The sequence below is a fragment of the Dendrobium catenatum genome, unplaced genomic scaffold, assembly GCF_001605985.2.
Source record: "Dendrobium catenatum unplaced genomic scaffold, ASM160598v2 fragScaff_scaffold_9, whole genome shotgun sequence".
In the NCBI taxonomy this organism is placed as follows: Eukaryota; Viridiplantae; Streptophyta; class Magnoliopsida; order Asparagales; family Orchidaceae; genus Dendrobium; species Dendrobium catenatum.
In genome coordinates, this window is record NW_021318471.1 from 1313088 (window position 1) to 1333931 (window position 20844).

At 34.5% G+C, this 20844-nt stretch overlaps 1 protein-coding gene across 1 annotated transcript in view; it reads left to right on the forward strand.

Annotated features, from left to right (window-relative positions):
• The first annotated feature begins 6876 nt into the window (after positions 1-6876).
• Positions 6877-20844, forward strand: part of LOC110092507 — a 29398-nt gene continuing 15430 nt past the window's right edge. The window contains exons 1-3 of the mRNA XM_028691810.1: positions 6877-6972; positions 10545-10624; positions 14805-15018. Coding sequence (XP_028547643.1) covers positions 6877-6972; positions 10545-10624; positions 14805-15018 — 390 coding nt within the window. The remainder of the gene's footprint in view (positions 6973-10544; positions 10625-14804; positions 15019-20844) is intronic.

A 20844-nucleotide genomic window follows, 5' to 3' on the forward strand; every position in this document is an offset into this window, starting at 1 on the left:
CAGCTGAGGAGCCACAACTTCATTAATACCACTCAATAATGTTACTTTGAAATAAGCAAGACTGCTGGAGCTGTTTTCAAGCTAATATTAAATAACGAAAAACAAGGTTCAAGGAAATTAAGTTCTAGTTTTGACTCTGCACATATATGTATAATCTCCATGCTGTCCTGCATTCAAACATTTGTTTCGTAATGAGCTGAGGTTATGCGTGTGCTCTTTTGAATCCTAGTGGTTGTATTGTATCTGTGTCTCCGTTTGGCTAGTTAAGGTTTAAAATTGTACATGTTAGTCATGCAATTTAGTTCACGGAATGGTGAAGTTTTATGCAAAGTAGGCACCTATTAAAATTGGGTGATTTACAGATAATAACGTAGTGGCATGGTTAGCAAATATTTTAAATGAAAAATTAATGACTAAAAGGTAGCATTGGATAAGAAATAATATAGTACCTGTGTTTAAGAAAGTAGATCATCATGTTTGTAGTAATTATAGTGGAGTCAATTTTATGAGTAATACAATGAAATTATCGAAAGAGTAATTGAACATAGACTTGGAAAAATTGTGATGGTATTTGAGAATCAATTTGATTTTATATTTTTATATAATGGAGATTTACAATGGAAATGATCTATTTGTTAAGACAATTAATGCAAAAATATGAATAACATAGAAATGCATTTCATATAGTTTCTATTGATCTTGAAATATGATTTGATTCACATTTGGTAAAAATATGCATTTACAGACATGTTAAAATTATTAGAGATATATATAAAATAGAGCATTGATTAGTATTAGATGTAGTCATAGAGAAACTAATAAGTTTTCAATTGTAATAAGATTACATTAAGGATCACTATTAAATCCATTCATAGAGATGTTTATAAATTATATTTAAAGAAAGGCACTTGGTGTTCATGTTTGTAGATGATGTAGTTCTAATGTGCGCTTAATATATGCAAATTCATTAGGTATGATTTTACCAATTATCAAGTATTGGTATAATAAGATAAAGTGATGTTTGATGTGATAGGCTTAAGTATCTTAGATCTGTTTATAGAAGAACAAAGATATATATAAGATTATGACACCTAGTGTTAAGATTTCTTGGTTATAACGAAGAAGTGTCTCGGGAGTTGGGAGGTATTCAAGTTGAGTTTAAAAGAGTTGGTTTCAACTCAAAAAAAAAAAAAAAAAAAAGATTCAAATCTAATACAAGTCAAGTTGAACATTATCTATTTAAAAAATTTTTTGGGCTACATTAATTTTATATTTCATTCAATCTTATAATGCGTTTTTCATATGCTGAGTTATTCGAGTGTGATATTGCAATTATCAACTTTTATGGGGAGTCATCTCCTTGCATCAACATGATCTATCATTTTCTCTAATTGGTGAATTCTTGTCTTGTTCCTTCCATTGCATTTTTTGTGAGTGGTTTGATGATTTTTTTTAATCAAATTTTATCCACATTGGGTGATTTTTTTATTGTAGTATGAATCCCATTTGAGTTGTGATTTTTATGGCCTTGATTTTATTGCTTAATTTTGTTGATTTAAATTATCATTTTGCTCAATTTTTTCGTAGTTTATTGAGTACATCTAAACTGTTAAATAATTGTTTAATTGGTGATTTTTGGAATAGTGAATTTTAAGGTCGAGTTTGTGTGATTTCATTTATTACATTATTTAGTTTCATTAGGAATCCTAGATCCTAAGATATTTTGCATGCATAATTGTGCATGTATGTTTGGAAATAAAATATATTATTAAATTATATGTTTATGTATCATTTATGTATGTATGTTTGTATATATATTTGTGCTCTGGAGTTCTATAAAAGAAACGATTTATTGATGTTTATATTCAAGTCAATAAGGATATGTATAATGGAGCTGCTACTTGTGCTAAAAAAAAAGTTGTTCGACCAAGTATTTTCTTATTTTAGTTGCATTACATCAAGTTTCAGCTTTAAGCCCCATATAATTTTGCTTTAGCTATGAATGTTCTTACTAGACATTTCTTAGAGGATGTACCCTGGTGTACGCATTTTGTTGATGATATTCTTTCTACGATAATTCAAGAGAGGGAGTTGAAAGAAAACTTGAATTATGGAGGTCAACCTTAGAGTAAAGGTTTTAGTTTGAGTAAATCTAAAACCCAATACATGGAGTGTAATTTTATTAGTAATAAATCTAGCAGTAGGATTGTGACATTGAGTGATCAAGTCATTAAAAAGAGCTCACATTTAACACGTCTTGGGTTTATTGTTCAAATTGGTGGTGAAATAGATGGGAATATTTTTAGTAGAATTCAAGTTGGATGGTTGAATTAGAAGAATGCATCGGGTCTATTGTGTGATAGTAAGTACCCCTAAAACTTAAGGGACAAATTTATAAGATGGTGGTGAGACTGCAATGCTTTTTGGATTAGAACATTATCCATTAAAAGCGAAGCAAAAAATTAGGCTAAGTGTTGCTGAGATGAGGATGCTTAGGTGGATGAGTGGTTTTACTCGTGGAGACAAAATGCAAAATGTTTATATACGTGAAAAGCTTGGAGTAGCTCTAGTGGTAGATGAGATTAGAGAAAGTCGACTTAGATGGTTTGGTTGCATAAAACTTTCGCCTTTTGATGACCCTATTAGGAGAGTTGATATATTAGATTTGGCTTATGTTAAGAAGGGGAAAGGTAGCCTGTTAAATTCAAAGAATTGGATAGGAAAAAGACTTAATTTTATTGCTCAAATATGTCTCTATTTATAGATATATACAAGACATCTTAATATAGAAACAAGAATCATACATAGTTGTTATAATATAATTCTTCCTAAATCATCCACCTAAATATGGAAGGAGATCGGTGCAATTCAGGTGAGTCTCTCACGGATCCCCATCCTAGTTGTGGGATTAAAATGCCAAGGGACGGCGGAGATCGGCGCAATCCAGATGAGCCTCCCATGGATCCCTATCCTAGCCGTGTGAAAATGCCAAGGGGCTGTTGAGATTTAACACTTTCCCTCAAGCTCGGGAATACAGATCTATCATTCCCAGCTTGGTAATCAGTACCAAAAAGATAGAGTTATCAAGTCTCTTGGTAATAATATTTGCAAGCTATTTTTTTTACGAGACATGTTAGGTACATATAAGAGCACTTTGTAGTTTATCCTTAATGAAAGGTCTTTCTACTTCTATGTGCTTGGTCATGTCATGCTGAACCAGATTGTGAGTTTTGTTGATTGATGATTTGTTGTCATAGTAGAAGTTTCATGGGTCCTTCCCACTTGATTCTTAGGTCTTCTGGAATCATCTTGATCCATAGTAGCTTACATATTTCCAAGGCTATAGCTTTGTATTCTACTTTTGCACTAGACCTTGCCACCGCATTATGTTTCTTGCTTCTCCATGTAACAAGGTTTTCTCTAAATAATATATAGTATCCTCAGGTAGATCGTCTATCTACCGGTGATCCTGCGTAATATGCATCAGTATATGCTTATGAGGTTATTCCACAGTCTCTTATGAAGATAATCCCTTTACCTAGGTTCCCCTTAAGGTATTGCAGTATTCTGTCTACAACTTGCTTTTGAGTCTGCTTTGGATTTTGCATGAACTGATTGACTATGCTTACAATAAATGCTATTTCTGGTCTAGTGTGGGAAAGACAGATCAATTTTCCCACAAGTCTTTGGTAAGTACCCTTATGTATATCTATTCTTTAGCTTCCCCCAATTTTGAGATTTGATTATGCTGTTATTGGTGATGGTTTACAAGCTATCTTGCCTATTTATTTAAGAAGATCATTAATATATTTTTGTTGTGAAATAAAAATTCCTCTGTTGGAGTGGACTACTTCAATTCCAAGGAAATATTTTAATCTGATTAGATTTTTGATCTCAAATTCCTTAGCAAGACATTCCTCAGAATCACTTTCTCCTTTTCATTATTCCCAGTTAAGATGATATCATCCACATAAAATAATAAAATTGTGACTTTTCCTGAGTTTGAGTGCTTGAAGAATAAAGTGATACTCTTTTGGAACAGCTTGAAATTGAGTGATAAAATTGAATTATGGAGGTCAACCTTAGAGTAAAGGTTTTAGTTTGAGTAAATCTAAAACCCAATACATGGAGTGTAATTTTATTAGTAATAAATCTAGCAGTAGGATTGTGACATTGAGTGATCAAGTCATTAAAAAGAGCTCACATTTAACACGTCTTGGGTTTATTGTTCAAATTGGTGGTGAAATAGATGGGAATATTTTTAGTAGAATTCAAGTTGGATGGTTGAATTAGAAGAATGCATCGGGTCTATTGTGTGATAGTAAGTACCCCTAAAACTTAAGGGACAAATTTATAAGATGGTGGTGAGACTGCAATGCTTTTTGGATTAGAACATTATCCATTAAAAGCGAAGCAAAAAATTAGGCTAAGTGTTGCTGAGATGAGGATGCTTAGGTGGATGAGTGGTTTTACTCGTGGAGACAAAATGCAAAATGTTTATATACGTGAAAAGCTTGGAGTAGCTCTAGTGGTAGATGAGATTAGAGAAAGTCGACTTAGATGGTTTGGTTGCATAAAACTTTCGCCTTTTGATGACCCTATTAGGAGAGTTGATATATTAGATTTGGCTTATGTTAAGAAGGGGAAAGGTAGCCTGTTAAATTCAAAGAATTGGATAGGAAAAAGACTTAATTTTATTGCTCAAATATGTCTCTATTTATAGATATATACAAGACATCTTAATATAGAAACAAGAATCATACATAGTTGTTATAATATAATTCTTCCTAAATCATCCACCTAAATATGGAAGGAGATCGGTGCAATTCAGGTGAGTCTCTCACGGATCCCCATCCTAGTTGTGGGATTAAAATGCCAAGGGACGGCGGAGATCGGCGCAATCCAGATGAGCCTCCCATGGATCCCTATCCTAGCCGTGTGAAAATGCCAAGGGGCTGTTGAGATTTAACACTTTCCCTCAAGCTCGGGAATACAGATCTATCATTCCCAGCTTGGTAATCAGTACCAAAAAGACAGAGTTATCAAGTCTCTTGGTAATAATATTTGCAAGCTATTTTTTTTACGAGACATGTTAGGTACATATAAGAGCACTTTGTAGTTTATCCTTAATGAAAGGTCTTTCTACTTCTATGTGCTTGGTCATGTCATGCTGAACCAGATTGTGAGTTTTGTTGATTGATGATTTGTTGTCACAGTGTAGTTTCATGGGTCCTTCCCACTTGATTCTTAGGTCTTCTGGAATCATCTTGATCCATAGTAGCTTACATATTTCCAAGGCTATAGCTTTGTATTCTACTTTTGCACTAGACCTTGCCACCGCATTATGTTTCTTGCTTCTCCATGTAACAAGGTTTTCTCTAAAGAATATATAGTATCCTCAGGTAGATCGTCTATCTACCGGTGATCCTGCGTAATATGCATCAGTATATGCTTATGAGGTTATTCCACAGTCTCTTATGAAGATAATCCCTTTACCTAGGTTCCCCTTAAGGTATTGCAGTATTCTGTCTACAACTTGCTTTTGAGTCTGCTTTGGATTTTGCATGAACTGATTGACTATGCTTACAACAAATGCTATATCTGATCTAGTGTGGGAAAGACAGATCAATTTTCCCACAAGTCTTTGGTAAGTACCCTTATGTATATCTATTCTTTAGCTTCCCCCAATTTTGAGATTTGATTATGCTGTTATTGGTGATGGTTTACAAGCTATCTTGCCTATTTATTTAAGAAGATCATTAATATATTTTTGTTGTGAAATAAAAATTCCTCTGTTGGAGTGGACTACTTCAATTCCAAGGAAATATTTTAATCTGATTAGATTTTTGATCTCAAATTCCTTAGCAACCACAAATTATATTATTATATAATTATTATATCATTATTATTATTTATTTTTCATTTAAATAATTATAATATTTATTATATCATCTATTTCAACTTTTGATTTAACCCCAGTCGAATTGTTGAACCTCGAACTTCTCATTTTTTCGATTTGATGTTTGGTCATATTTTTACAACCTTGGTATGCATAAATTCACATATTAGCTAAATTTAATAATTTAAGTAGAATTGAGTAGGGGTGTTAATAAATGACCTGACTTGTCAACCCGAAACAAACACGACCCTAAGAATTTGGGTTCGGGTGAACCCATTTAATAAACGGGTTGGGTTTTCCAACTTGTTTTTTACAACCTTGGTATGCATAAATTCACATATTAACTAAATTTAATAATTTAAGTAGAATTGAGTAGGGGTGTCAATAAATGACCTGACTTGTCAACCCGAAACAAACACGACCCTAAGAATTTGGGTTCGGGTGAACCCATTTAATAAACGGGTTGGGTTTTCCAACTTGTTTATTAATTGGGCAGGTTTGGGTCGACCTGCGAACTAGCTTTTGACCAAAAAATGACTCGTTTAATATCTTTTTCCCTTTATTTTCTCTTACTTGTGAGTATAATCTTCTTATTTTTTATTAAATATCATAAACTTTATAGTTAATAAGTTATAAATTTTTTTAAATCAAAACGGATTAATGGTCGAGTTTTGGTTGATGTTTTTAACCCATTTATGAAATGGGTTGGGATCAAGTTGATTGTATTTGGGTCAGGTTAATTTGGGGTCGGACCCGAACCCAACCCGTCAACCCATTTTGACATCCCTAGAATTGAGTTATGTTAATTATGTGAGAACATTAAATGTGCTGCTTTGATCTAACTTTGTTCAAGATTAAATATGAGGACCCCCTCTCTTAAAGGAACACATGTTGATGTAGAACGGGGAGGAGGCTTGACTCCTAAACGTCTGGGACAGCGGTTCCGAGCAGTTCTAGGCAGCACCGATCGCTCCTAGATGGGCTGGACAGCAGCAAACTGCTGCGGGAAATTCTGGACAGCAGATTGGAGGTCTTGGGAAGATCCTGGACAGCTGTTTGAAGCCTTCCCGATGGTGATACGGTAAAGGAATTCTTGCTGGAGTTGATGGGCAGCAAGCTGTCCTTCTTTGGACAGCAACAGCTAATCTCTTGAATGCTTGGGTGAGATGAGGCGGTGGATGCATGGCTAAGTTGGAGGGCGGTTTTGGACTTGAGCTTGATGTTGGATTGCTCTTGGGCGAAGTATGCACAAGGAAATAGCAATAAATTGGGGCCGACCTACAAAAATGGAACGAATCTATCCTTTACTAATTAATCTTCCCATAATAGATTTTTTTTAATCTTTTTAAATCTACCGAGGGCTATAGTTGTAGTGATCTTCTTATTCAACTAGTTAAATCATTTAAGAGTTTCATAGATATTTTGTGAGCTAGATAATAGTAAGTTGGTGGGGAATATGACAATATGTAAGAGGAAGGAAAGTGACTTGGGAATTCCGGGGAGAGGAAATAAGACCTTAAAATGCCTTTTTGGGGCAGCAGTGGTGAAAACTGAAAACATTTTGATATTTTCCTAGGACTTACTACTTAGGTTGATTAAAAGGGAATTAAATAGAGATACGATCACATCTTTTGATATATTTCCCTTCATTTTGTATAATTACATGCATCATCCTACATCTAATTCTATGTTGTCTGTTTGCTATTTATTGAAAAAATTCTGGAGGCTAAGGATCCATAATTGCTTGTATTGCGTGAATTATGTTTTATTCTCCTGAGTTACCATTCCTTTTCTTTCTTAGATATATAAACAAAATCCGAATTTTATCTAGAATTCACTTTATATTTGGAAAGTATTGAGTAAGAAATGAGAGAAAGACTGTGATACTGATGTAATACATGCAAGGAGTTTACAAGAGATTAACAAGAGAATTTAAGAAAAGTTATCCATCATAAAATTATGTGTCAAATCAAAGTAAGATGTTATAAATTCGCAGTCTTCCACTTGCTTATGCAAAGAAATGCATGAAGATTAATCAAGACACTATTAATCAAATACAAAGGCAAACATAATGAAATAGCTTATAACACAAATCCAAAATTTAATATTGAGATGTTCACCTTGAGGGTTTACTCGCTCAACTATTCTAGGGTTAGCGGAAGAAGATTCTCCACACTAGAAATTGAGAGCGCACCACTAGGAAAATGGGGCCTAGGAACTTTGTCATTGGAGAGGTAACCGACGGCAGTTGGATTTGTTGACGTCCAAGTTTAAATCGAAGAGGGGAGATTGCAAGAAGTTTGTCCGACCTTGATCATCATAAACAAAACCATGGTCGATGTTGGGATCGGCCATGCACTAGCATGAGACTAAGAGGGACTTGAAAGTCTTGGCTTCGTTGCGGAGAATCCCTCAAGAGAGAAGCGAAACCAAAATACAAAATAGGAATATGGGAGAGAGAAGGCCGGTCACTCCAAAGGGGAGAAACTTAGGCTTGGTGAAGTGGAGGTAAGGTGAATTGATGGAGAAGTGGAGAATTATTTTAGGGAAAGAGAAATATGAAATTTAATTTCAGATTTTTGAATTAGAGAGGGAGGGAAAATTAATGCGAATTCAAATCCCCTAAATTAGGGCTAAAAGCCGACGGTTATGGGAGGGGATTAAGGGAGCATTAATTGGGATATGAATTGGATTGGAGAGTGAAATTATGAGGGAGAGGGGGGGTCGGCCATGTAGAGAGGGGAGAGAGGGGTTTTGTGTTTAATATGTGGGCCCCAAGGAAGTTAATGTAATTTTAATCAAATCTGAATTTAATTTTAGATTTGATTTAAATAATAAGAAACTTCTAAATGGGACTTAACTCTCTTAGGAAGGGATTTGAAATTCAAAATAGATTGATTGCCAACAAGGATTCTTTCCTAAATCGCATAGAGGTAATTTAGGAAAATAATTCTGACAAAATTTGAATTTCAAAATTCAAATTGGGAGACTATGGATGATGGGCCGGCGGGTTGAACAAGTAGAGGGGGAGATGGGAGGGCTTGCCGGCGGTTGGACGGGTGGCCGGCTGTTTGGCCGGCCAAGCAGGCCGGCGGACAGGTGATGGGGGCTCGGTTTTGTGAGGAGGGGAAGGGGAAGGGGTGTAGGAGACCGTCGGGTAGGTGGCTAGGAGATGAGGTGGGGAGAGAGGGGAAAGAAGAAAAAGAAAAGAAGATCGAAGCCGCGAACCTTGGAATACTCCTAATGTTGACGGGTACTGCTTTCATCCACTAAGGGACTCTCCTCTCATGAACTCACTTAGAGATCAAACAATGGAAAATAAAATTTCTTTCACTAATCATCATGGTTTAAAATTGCGCAATATGAGGCTCGCCTTGAGGCCCTCCTTTGCGCAATTCTAGTAAAAAAAGCCTCGATGCTTACGCCTCTAGTTTTTTTTATGAGGCTTGCGCCTCAGCTTGGTTGAGGCCCGCCTCGCCTCACTGGCATGAGGCTTACGTCTCACGGTATATATATTAAAACTTACATAAATCTTGAAGTAAATGCCCGACATTGAACTCTATAGGAGAGAAGGAGAGAGAGCAGTTCATCATAATGATGATTCAAATGAAGAACCCCTTAGTGATGACAGTGTTGATGACTTATGAGTTCTTATGTGATATGTCATTGTTATTTATTTTTGGAAATTGAAATTATATTTTAATGAAAAGAATACTGAGATTTGGGAAAGATAGAATTTTGAGTTGAACTATATTTCATGTTGTTTTATTATTGGGATATTTTGATTTTACTTCATATCTTATGCTTTTTTATGTTTTATATTATTCACTCATTAGTATATAAAAAATTTATCATTTTATGTTTACGCAATCTTTTGATTTTGAGGCTTACGCCTCAAAACGCCTTGAGGCTTTCGCCTCGCCTCACGAATGAAAAACGCCTCAATACCCGAATACGCAATTTTAAACATTGCTAATCATCATCCGATACAATAGAGGAGACCATAATATATGGGCCTAAGGAAACAAAAATATAATGACTTAAATGCCCCCGGGGCTACAACTCAAGACAACTAAAAGAAAGGGTTCAATCGTAAATAGCAATTAATACATAAACATCAAAATAACAACTAAGCATCAAAATAAAGGCTGTGGATCGTAGCCCTCGATCTGCACCTCCTGCGCTGATATACACGTCGAAAACATATGTCGATGTCCTCATCAGATACATTATTTTCCATTCAACACTTCATCTGTTCCCAAAACATTTCCTCTGAAATTCCGAATTTTAATTGATAAGTCGAGCAACTTTTGAAAACTGATCTAAACTGTATTATTTGTAGTGGGAGCTTTGTCAAGATGATCTAGATTTATTTATAATTATCTTAATCCTCTTTTTAAATTCATGCCGGGGTGAACATTTTGTTTTAGTTTTGGCTTTCTTATTTCATTTTTTATTGTTTCGTTGGGAGCTTGGATCTTTGATTTGTTTCTGCCTTGATATACTTTAAATTACCCTTTTCCCATGACATAGTTCTTTGAATCACAGGAAATGGTTATTTTCTCTTCAAATTTAATTCTAGTGTTCTTTGACTTATGCTTCATGGATGTTAAGTCTTGATGGCTTTATACTATGAATCTTGTAGGTTTTGGAACTTATTCAGCAGATAGAAACAAGTAGAAGCCAGTTAAATACTTTAGAGGACCTCCATCATGCCCTCAAAAGGTGAATGCCATTTTAAGGTATTAACACGATTTGCATGCTGTTTATGACTTCTCTGAGACAATCTTCCGAGGCAATGGGGTTCAGTAAGGATTAAATTTTGTACTTTGAATAATAAAGTAGTAATTAAATGTTATTTTTCAGGTGTAATGCATTATGAATATAGCTTTTCTCATGTGATTTAAGTTGTATTAATCAATTAGTGCAACTGAAAGAAAGTTGAAGGAGAGATGGTATGCCAAAACTTACCTAGATCTCCTTCATGTATCTTCTTTAGAAAGATCTATCTCAATAAGTACACGAGCCAGCGATGGTCAAGCGGTTGCAGCATCTATTTATAATGGTTTGTCATAAATTGAATCCAAAGAGTTCAGTAGTGAAATTTCAAAAAGAAGAAGAAGAAGAGAGAGAGTACAATAGTGTGGATTTGTTGATGTAGTGGACTTGGATATGAGGGAACCTAAGGTCTTTTTTTTCTTGTTGTGACATATGAGTACCATCTTTTTTGCTTAACATTTATGGGGCACAATGATATGTGCCTTTATTGATGAATGCACATGTATGCCAAAATTTTCTATTAAAAGCCAAAGGTGATGCAGGTACCATCTTCGTCATCATTTTAAATATTATAAAAGATCAATTGGATTTTGAAATTAAAAGAGCTTGGTTCGACAATGCCAACGAGTTTTAAACCATTTTCTCTCCTCATATGTTTAAAAAAGATGAATAAGACATGCGTCCTCTTGTATATACAACCCTGTATGAAATAGAGTGGCTGAACAAAAGAATGGGCATCTTTTTGCTCACCCACGAGTGATAATTTTTTTAAGAATGTTCCAACATAATATTAGGAGCGTTGTCTTAATAGCCGTTTTTATAATAAATCGATTGCTTATGAAAACCCTTGGATTCATGAGTCTTTTTCAAGTCGGGAGCCAATTTCTTTCCCCATTTTAACACTTCAAATAATGTTGTTTTCAAAATATTTGGAAGAGTTGTCTTTGTCCATATACATCATCAAAATAGAGAAAAAATTGATCTAAGAGCAATTAATTGTGCTTATTGGCTACTATTTTACTCAAAAAGGGTATGCATATTATCATGCCTCACGAGAAAGGTGTATGTGTCTGTTGATGTCACTTTTAATGGAGATGATTTCTACTTTACTGCTATTTACTCCAAAAAATAAGTTTATTCACAAACAAATTCTTTCTCTTGTATTGTTATTCTTTATCATTTATCTCTACAAACAGCTCTATTTTAGAATAATCTACTCCTACATCGATCAATCTTAATACTAAAACCTCTTTCTACATCGATCAATCTTATACTAAAACCTCTTTCTACTTAGTCCGTACGTGTTTACTCAAGAATGAAGCATCTCAATTGATATAGGTCTAGTCAATCGAATTAATCCTTGTCATTGAACTCGGTACTGGAACCATTAAGCATACAAATAAAAGTACATCTTAACATCCCTTAAATTAGTGACACTATTAAAGAAAAGAGATTAGTAGTGTAGATTGGCCTTTATTAGGGGTGTAATAGAGTCCAAGTTGACTCGCGAGCTGGGTCAGGCTCATTAACAGGCTTCCCGAGTTGAGCTTATCGAGCTCGAAATCTCGAGCTCGACTACTTATCGAGCTCGAGTTCGAACAACACACCGATTGACTCGTGAGCTCGTCAAGCGGCTCGCGAACGGAGGAGTTCCACGGGTGGGAAACTGCGATGGAGACGGACGATGTGAATGGAGGAGGACGACTCGCTTGGACGCGGACGACCCTCAAGGCTCGCGAGCCGGCTCGAGCTCGTTTTCAGTGGGATTGCCCGAGTTCGAGTTGCTTTCTGACTGACGAGCTGAGCTCAATAGTGCTAAAACTTGACTCGACTCGACTTGTCTCGTTTACACTCCCAATCTTTACTGTAAAGTACAAAGTAGATGACTCATTAAAGAATGCTACACAAACATATGAGATTGATTATCTTGAAATTTTCGCTGTTGTTGCTAAAATGAATATTGTATATGTTTTTTTATTATTAGCAGCTAATAAGGATTGAAAATTATAACAATTCAATATGAAAAATGCCTTCTTACAATATGATCTAGAAGTGGAGGTATCTATGTATTTCTCATAGGAATTTTGCTCAAATATATATTAACTAAAAGTATATTATATGGATTGAAGCAATCTCCAAGGGCATGATTTGGGAGGTTTGACAAGGTAATGCTCAACATGGGGTACAACTAGAGCCAATGCGACCATACATTATTGATGAAACACTCACATTTAGCAGGAATTCTCACACTACTAATTGACTACATCATTGTAACAGGTAATGAATTCGAAGAATTGAACTCTAAAAAAGTGATTGCTTCAAGAATTCAAAGTCAAAGAAATAGATAAGCTAAAGCACTTCTTTGACATTGGGGTTGGACATTTTAGACATGGGGTTTTAAAATCACTACAGAAATACATAATAAATCTGTTGAAGGAAGCATGCAAGCTGGGTTGCAAGCCTGTTGATAGCTCAGTGGAATTTAATCATAACTTGGAGATGCTCCATAAGACGGTCATAAAAAAATCTCCTATCAAAGACTTGTTGGAAGACTTGTCTACTTATCACATACTAAACTTAACACTGCCAATATTATTTGTGCGATAAGTCAATTCATGTATATAATCTTAAAGAATCACATTTTAGGGTTGTACTTTGAGTTTTATAATATCTTAAAGGAACTTTAGGTAAAGGAATTTAATTCAAAATAGAGGAGGATTTAACACTTGAAGCATGTACAGATGCTGATTATGCATGATCTATGGTTGATAGGAGGTCAATTTTAAGATATTTCACATTTTCATGAGGCAATCTGATGTAGAACAAAGAACCGCTTTGCTATGGATAGGGATCAAGCTACAGGTTATGCACCATAAATTTTGTCTAGAGCAGTTATGAGATGATTTCTTTCGTGAATGGATCTCTTCTCCACAATCTGAGAGGAATCTCGGATTTGCCAACAGCAGGTTGATAGCCCAAGCTCTTCTCAAAGAGAACCACAAAATCCTGGGTAGGCTTTAGGAAGAATTCAGTTCAAAATTTCCAATTTTCTGTCCAGCAAAACTGAAACAATTTCAGATCAAAATGTGGTGGTCAGATTTAGTGCAAAAGTTGAATTTAGATCTATGACATCAGGAATCTATGAATTGTTATGGTTGAAATTCATCTATGAGAATTTAAAATTTGTATGGATCAAATCAACCATCAATATTGCACATAATCTCATGCAAAATGGCTGAATAAAATATAATGAAGGAAACATACATATTTTGAAGAAGTTATGTCAGTTTAATATGTACTCTCTTCGTTGTCATAGTTGGGCAACTTGCAGACACTTATTAAAGAATTATCAGGGACAATACAATTTCTAAAAAATTTACATTTAAACTTGGAATAGACAACATGCTTTATTTGCTTGAGGAGCGTGGAAAATTAGTCTCCATCAATTCTGCCTCCATTAATGTTCTACCAAGTCCAACAGTTATTTTTCTTAGTCACTTCATGCCATCTCAATATTTTGTGGGATTATTAGTGCTACCTCATCAGTATGTGAGCTATTGTAATTATTATTATACCTACTCGTAAATTTATGGACTATTATAATTGTTCAATAATTATTATTACTTGATTTTTTTATATTCCTTATTAGTTCTTCTAGGATTGCATGAATACTACACAAAATTTGAAATGAATGCTCAACTAGTTCTCTCCAAGTCTTGCTAGATATCATAATTAATAATACATGAACTTTGAAATGAGATTGGCATGAATCTATCATAGATTTGTCTTCAATTCTCTCTAATTCTTGTCAGATATATGTCTCTAGATGTGCTTTTGACCTTTATATGATTTCTATACTTTTTTTTTTACTTTTTTCTATATTTTGGGCTCAAGCAGCTATTTCATTTGCTTAACGTTTTATGTCATGTTATGATTACTATTTTGTTAATGACATTTATTTTGATAATTAAAAATTGGTGATTCTTAACAATTTTTATCTTTATTCATCAGTTCAGTCATGCTCTTAGAAAAGTTTAATTTATTATTGTGACTAATTAGCCATCTTCTTTCAGTGATGGCCCTTTTTCTTATCCCTTAATTATTAAAATCTTTGCGTGTGTTTCAGGTTAGAAACAATTTGTTCGCTTGAAGACTTATTTTGTGGCGTGAAGTGTATTGAGTTTGAAGACAACTGCATTAGACTTTCACTGAGGACACCGATACCTTCTATGGATTCCTTAAGTATCCAAAAGAAGCTTGACTGTTCCTTGGAGCGAACTGCCTTGGATCATGAGTTGTTAATAGAAGTGAATGACCAAATGGAACTTAAGAATATTGAGGTATAATTTACAAAGTTTTTGATGAGCTACACAATCTTTTATTTTCCTAGGAGGCTTGATATATCTTACAGAAACTCAAAATTATGCAATAAATTTAAATTATTTGAGTAATGCAGAGTTTAGTCTCCGGCTGTTGTGTGTTGATTTTAATTTTTCAGTGCTGTCTTTGATGTTTAATATCAGTTGTATCAAGCTCAGGCTTGAGTTACTTCTGCTTGATTTAGGCTGGTTGGAATCAGCTCATCTGCAATGCCATATAGTTCTTAGCCGTCTGAGGATCCAATTCATAATGCTGTATGTATCAATAAAGAGTACCGAACATGCTCTATATGAATTATAAACTAGCTTAAGACAGTTTATCCTAATAGGCTATAGTAGGAAGACCTCCAGTATGACTATAATTTAATTACTATTTTGGTTTGGTTGACTTCTGCTGAAACTTAATCCAATCGTGAAACTTCTCTTGAACTGGTTCAGACTTGGCCAAGTATGGGTTCTTTTTGGAGATCTGAAAAAATTTTCAATCCTATTTGTTTTTTTGTGATTATCTTAAGGGAAAAATTTATAAGATGGTGGTGAGACCTGCAATGCTTTATAGTGCCGAATGTTGGCCATTAAAAGAGAAGCATAATACTAAGTTAAGTATTGCAGGGATGAGGATGCTTAGGTGCATGAGTGGCTTTACCCTTAGAGATAGGATACGGAATGAGCATATACGTGAAAAGGTTGGAGTAGTTCCAGTGGAAGTTAAGATTAGAGAGAGTCGCCTTAGATGGTTTTGGTCACATTAAACGGAGGCCTTCTGATGACCCAGTTAGGAAAGTTGAGGTTTTAGATTTGTCTTATGTTAAGAAAGGTAGAGGTAGACCTAAAAATATTTGGTTAGAAAATATTAGAAATGATCTTTCTTTATTAGATTTAAATGAGAAGTTGATTTTTAACATGACACAATGGCCAAAAAGGATTCATGTAGCCGACCCCACGTAGTGGGACAAAGGCTTGATATTGTTGTTGTAGAAATCGGTGGAACTCCTCTGTAACTGAATAAAGCATGACAATTACAAAGTTATAGAGTCAACAAGAAATCAAAGGAAAACAATAAGATAAAAAAGGGAAATTAAGTAGTACTTTTAAAATGATCTTGTGATCTGTTGGGAAGATTTACCGAAGTCTTCTTTTCTAAAATAAGGCGTACCTTATTTCCACGACTAAAATCCATCCAAAAATTTGCTTGGGATAACGTATTGAAAGATATTGATTATTTTGTCATCCTTGATAATATTTGTAAAATATTTGTTGTCCTTTCATTTTGAGTGTTTTAAAGAGCCAAGAGTAGGAAGATGCATAAGTCAATAAATCTTGGTAAGGATATTTGAGCATATGGATGAAGAGTTCTAACCATTGGATCAATCCTCTTATTGCCCTTATGTTGCATTCTGTGTGCCTCTTTCTATTTTAGTCGCCATTTTTTTTGGTAAATAGCTGTATACCTTTTGGAGAAGTTTATAAACGTTTCCACCCTTTGTGCAAAATCAAATAATAAAATTCGAAGTAAAATTTTCTACCTTTTTACTTTTCTAGTTGATATCAAAGCGAGGTTAGGGTTTTCGCCTTCCAATATTTTTTTCTCTTTTCTTGTCGTGGTTCATCCATCTCTTTATCATAGCTGATTTTTGTTACTTCTCTTCCAATAAATTGACTATCATAAATTGTGAAAATTAGACTAAAGGAGATTTACATTAGTTATAAGCCATGTATCTTCTGAATGGGAGAAATTATTTGAAAAGATCCTTAATTGTGAAGACTTTCCTAAAATAAAAGGGAAATATCCATCATCTTGTGGATTTTCCTTCTGTGCTAAAAATCCAAAATGTGTACTTTGAGATAAAGTGGATTTTATGATCATGTTATGGTTATTGAATACCATTTTGCTTGAAATAAATGGGCTATGTATGTTTTTCTCTATTGCAAATTTAGTTTGGGGCGACGTCAAACAATTGTACTTAAAAGTGAAGGATGTTCTTATTTACAAGTTCAAAATTAAAATTTCAACAACCAAGCAAGCTAACCTTCATGCTATTGAATATTTTAATGCAATGAAGGTTTAGTGGCTTCTAGTGGATTATTGCCAAGATCCAAGATGCATGCCACGATGATACTATCATACTCAAGCACTTTATAAAAAGAGAAATAATGTTTTAGTTCTTTGTATAACTCAATAATAACTTTGATGAAGTTTACATCAAATTTTAACCAGAGAATCTACAATTACTAAATGAGATTTTTTCTCTCATATGAGTCAAAATATAAAGAATGATTGTAATTCTCGACGGTCCGATCTTCGAAACATCTACCATGATGATCACTTAACTCCAAGGTAAATAACTTACTGTTATCGACCCTTTCGTAAAGAAGGGGGGGGGGGATCCTTCTTTTAAAAGCAATTTGGGGTGCAAATGCTATGAAAATAAAATCATGATATTTACCCACTATGGTGCCACCTTATTTATAGATGAAGTTCGGAAGTCTTGTATATATAGGTCGTTCAAATTTTGAATAGCTAGATTGACATCAGACATTATTTAAACCTAAAATTGTGAATCCTAATTTATTAAATCTCTTTGATAGCCAAAGCACAAATGCTTATATCAAATTCTGAATGATAACTGATTCAAGCCCCACCTCAATTAGCAGGTGCAAGGACTCTCAGTCAAACTAATTTATCAACTAATACAGCCTTACCGACAGGGTATCATTATAAGATTGATCAATGGATTTTTCTTGTCCTTGAGGTGTGAGTCTTGTTTATGAGTTTTCCAATAGATGTGAGCCCTATCCTAATTAATTAGGGTTGACACGAAGCAAATGAATCTACTAAATTAAAATTGAGTTTTTCAATGGATTTAAGGCCGAACTAGATTAAACTTGAGCCATTTCCATTCTAACTAGCCCATTAATTAAAGCAATCTACCAATAAAACCTCATGTGTCTTAAAAAAAAAGAAATATATATTACATGAAGAGACAATATTTGATTAAATTTCATAATTATATGAGTTTTTACATTTGTCTTCTCATCTTTTATTGATTCAAGCCATAATCAATGGTGGATGTCCAAGCTTGTTTCTTCTCTCTCCTCCTCCCTGATCGGTTCACCACTCTCTCCTCTCTACTCCTTGGGTTGCAATGTTTCTCTACTTTCTCCTTGAATTTGTGGGAGTAACATTTGGTGGGGCATCACTATTACCTATATTATCTTTTTACCTCTAAACATGATAAAAAAATCAATAAGGGCTGATGCATGGCTTCTATGTCACACATAGATGTCAATGGCGCAAAATAGCGCGCGCCATGGCACACGGCGCAAACGTTCAAAATGACGCGCTCTATTTGCGCCACAGCGCGCCATGGCGCATGGCGCACACCGCAAAATAGCGCGCGCCATTTGTTTTAAAATTTTTTTAATGTAATTATAAATATTTTTTATATTTTTTTAAGATAATATATTTTCTAATTTTTAAATATATTAAAACTATTAAGATAAATGTTAGATTGCATATTATTATCTTCTTAATGCTATTTACTTTCTTTTATATATATTTTAGTTGTATAAAGATTGACTACTTATTGGATTTGAAATTATGTTGGATTGTTATTTATTTATATTGTCGTTGTTTTCTTGTTATTGTGATAGTTTGTCTTTTAATTTAATGATATGTCATATTCATGCTTATTATTTTATAATTCTTTTATAATTTGCGCCATGTTTAAAATGGCGCGCGCCGCGCCTTGCGCTATGCGCCATGGCTCAAATAGGACCTTTGAGCCATGGTGCGCCATTCGCCATTAAAAAGTATGATGTCACATGCAAATGTGGTGATAAATGGATGTTAATATTATCTCTTTTATCCATTTAGCACTAACTCAAGTGCATAAAATGAAAGGGAAATTGGCTTGAAAACATAAAATAGCCTAGTCATGCAATGTAATACTCATAGAGGAGATCATCAATTTAGATATACTAATACCTTTCATTCTTTTTTAACTTTTATTGATTTGATAACCTTGTGTTGTATCAAACCAACTGCTACTAGGCCTCAACATGAATAAGCACCATAAAATACCAAAGTTGAAATTCATGCCTTCGAAGGTAATTCTTCTTCTTCTATAATCCACCGAGAAGCTTGAGCAATCATTAATATTGCAAGTAAGAATGTTTCTTCCGATTTAATTAAGTTGGAAAACAAAGATTTTGATGACTAGGCTTTTATTTGTTTATAATGAAGCTGTGTAATCTCATCATCAGATGCATTTCCAGTTAAAATAAAGGAAAGTCAGTGTAATCTAGTATGTATTGATTAGGCTGCTAATTAATTGTGTTAAGTTAACTAGAGGTCATCGTAGCACATATTAATCAAATTATATATATATAAGATGGCAGCACTCGTTATGCTATAAATCAAACCTAAACTTGAAGAGCAAGTCAACTATTTATGCATGCAATATTAATTAATTAGTGATGCTATGGAATAGGTGATCTAAGGGCTGCCTTAAGTGTTTGGCAGTATTAAGGGAAGCAAGTGCATTTTTTCAAAGTAGAATATTACAACAGTTGTTGATATAATTGTTAAATCCCAGCCAAGGTTTAAAATTGAGTAAATAAGCCTCGAGGCGTTTTTCGTCCTTGAGGCGAGGCGTAAGCCTCGAGGCAGTGTGAGGCGTAACTGCGTAAGCCTCACTGACAAAGAATTGTGTAAATGAGAATTTAAGGGTTTTAGCAAGTAAATAATAGTAAGATTCTATCATACAATAAAAACATTTAAATAACAAGTAAAATTAGGGGAAAGTAATAAAATAGATACAATAAAATCATGTTCCAAAGTTGATGTAGACAAAGGGGGGGGGGTCAACTCATGTCCAAAATAAATCAATTTTGGCCTCCCTCGAGTTTACGAGCTCAATCAAAATTGAGCTGAAATTTTAGCTCATTTATGAGCTGGTCTTTAGTTCACTTATTGAACTAAGGGTTAGCTCATTATTAGCTAACATTTTAGTTCATATTTATCTTTTTATTAAATGTTATTTTTATAATTTTTTATTGTTTTTATTTATAATGTCTCTTGGGTTCCAAAAAGGGCTTTTGGAATCCCAAGAAAGTTGCTTCGTTTTCTCATGCCGTGGCTCCTTGGCTTCCACCATGGTCTGCTGTTTTCCGTGCCTGTACCCCTTGGATTTCCGGCCGGCTGTTGGTTTTCTGAGCCTGGGAGTTTTCCCGTGGCTGTGGCGCCTTGGATCCGTGCGGCCTCCTTGGCTCCCGTGGCTACTCCTTCGGTTCTTGGGCTTGGGATGTTTTTCCGTGAAAAGTAATAGGGTTTTATGGTTTGTGATGTTTGGAATTCCAATGAAAATTCAATGTTTGTGTCTTTTAGTATTCCCCTTTCATATATGAGAGGCTTGTAATGTTTTAAAAAAGTGAATGATATGTTATTTTTGGAAAAGCTATAACCTGCGGGTTTGCTTGGAAAAGCTTGCGAGCTTTGTTCACCTTCTTTCTCATCCCCTCCGGAAATCTTGCGAGCTCTTTCCAACCTTTCGTCTCGGCTTCTAACCTCTTTCGTCTCTCCGCAAGTGCCACTCCACCTGTATCCTGGCCTCTTCTAAATTGTGAAGCAATTTTAGGGTGTCTTTAATTTCGAGTCATTGTAATTTGTTTAAGTGTTCGAGTCGTCTCTGTAATTTTTTTTTAATTTCTAAATCTTTGTTAGATTTGAAATGTAAGAGTTTGTTCTAATATCTCTAAGTGATTCCCTTCTATCTTGGTGCTTCG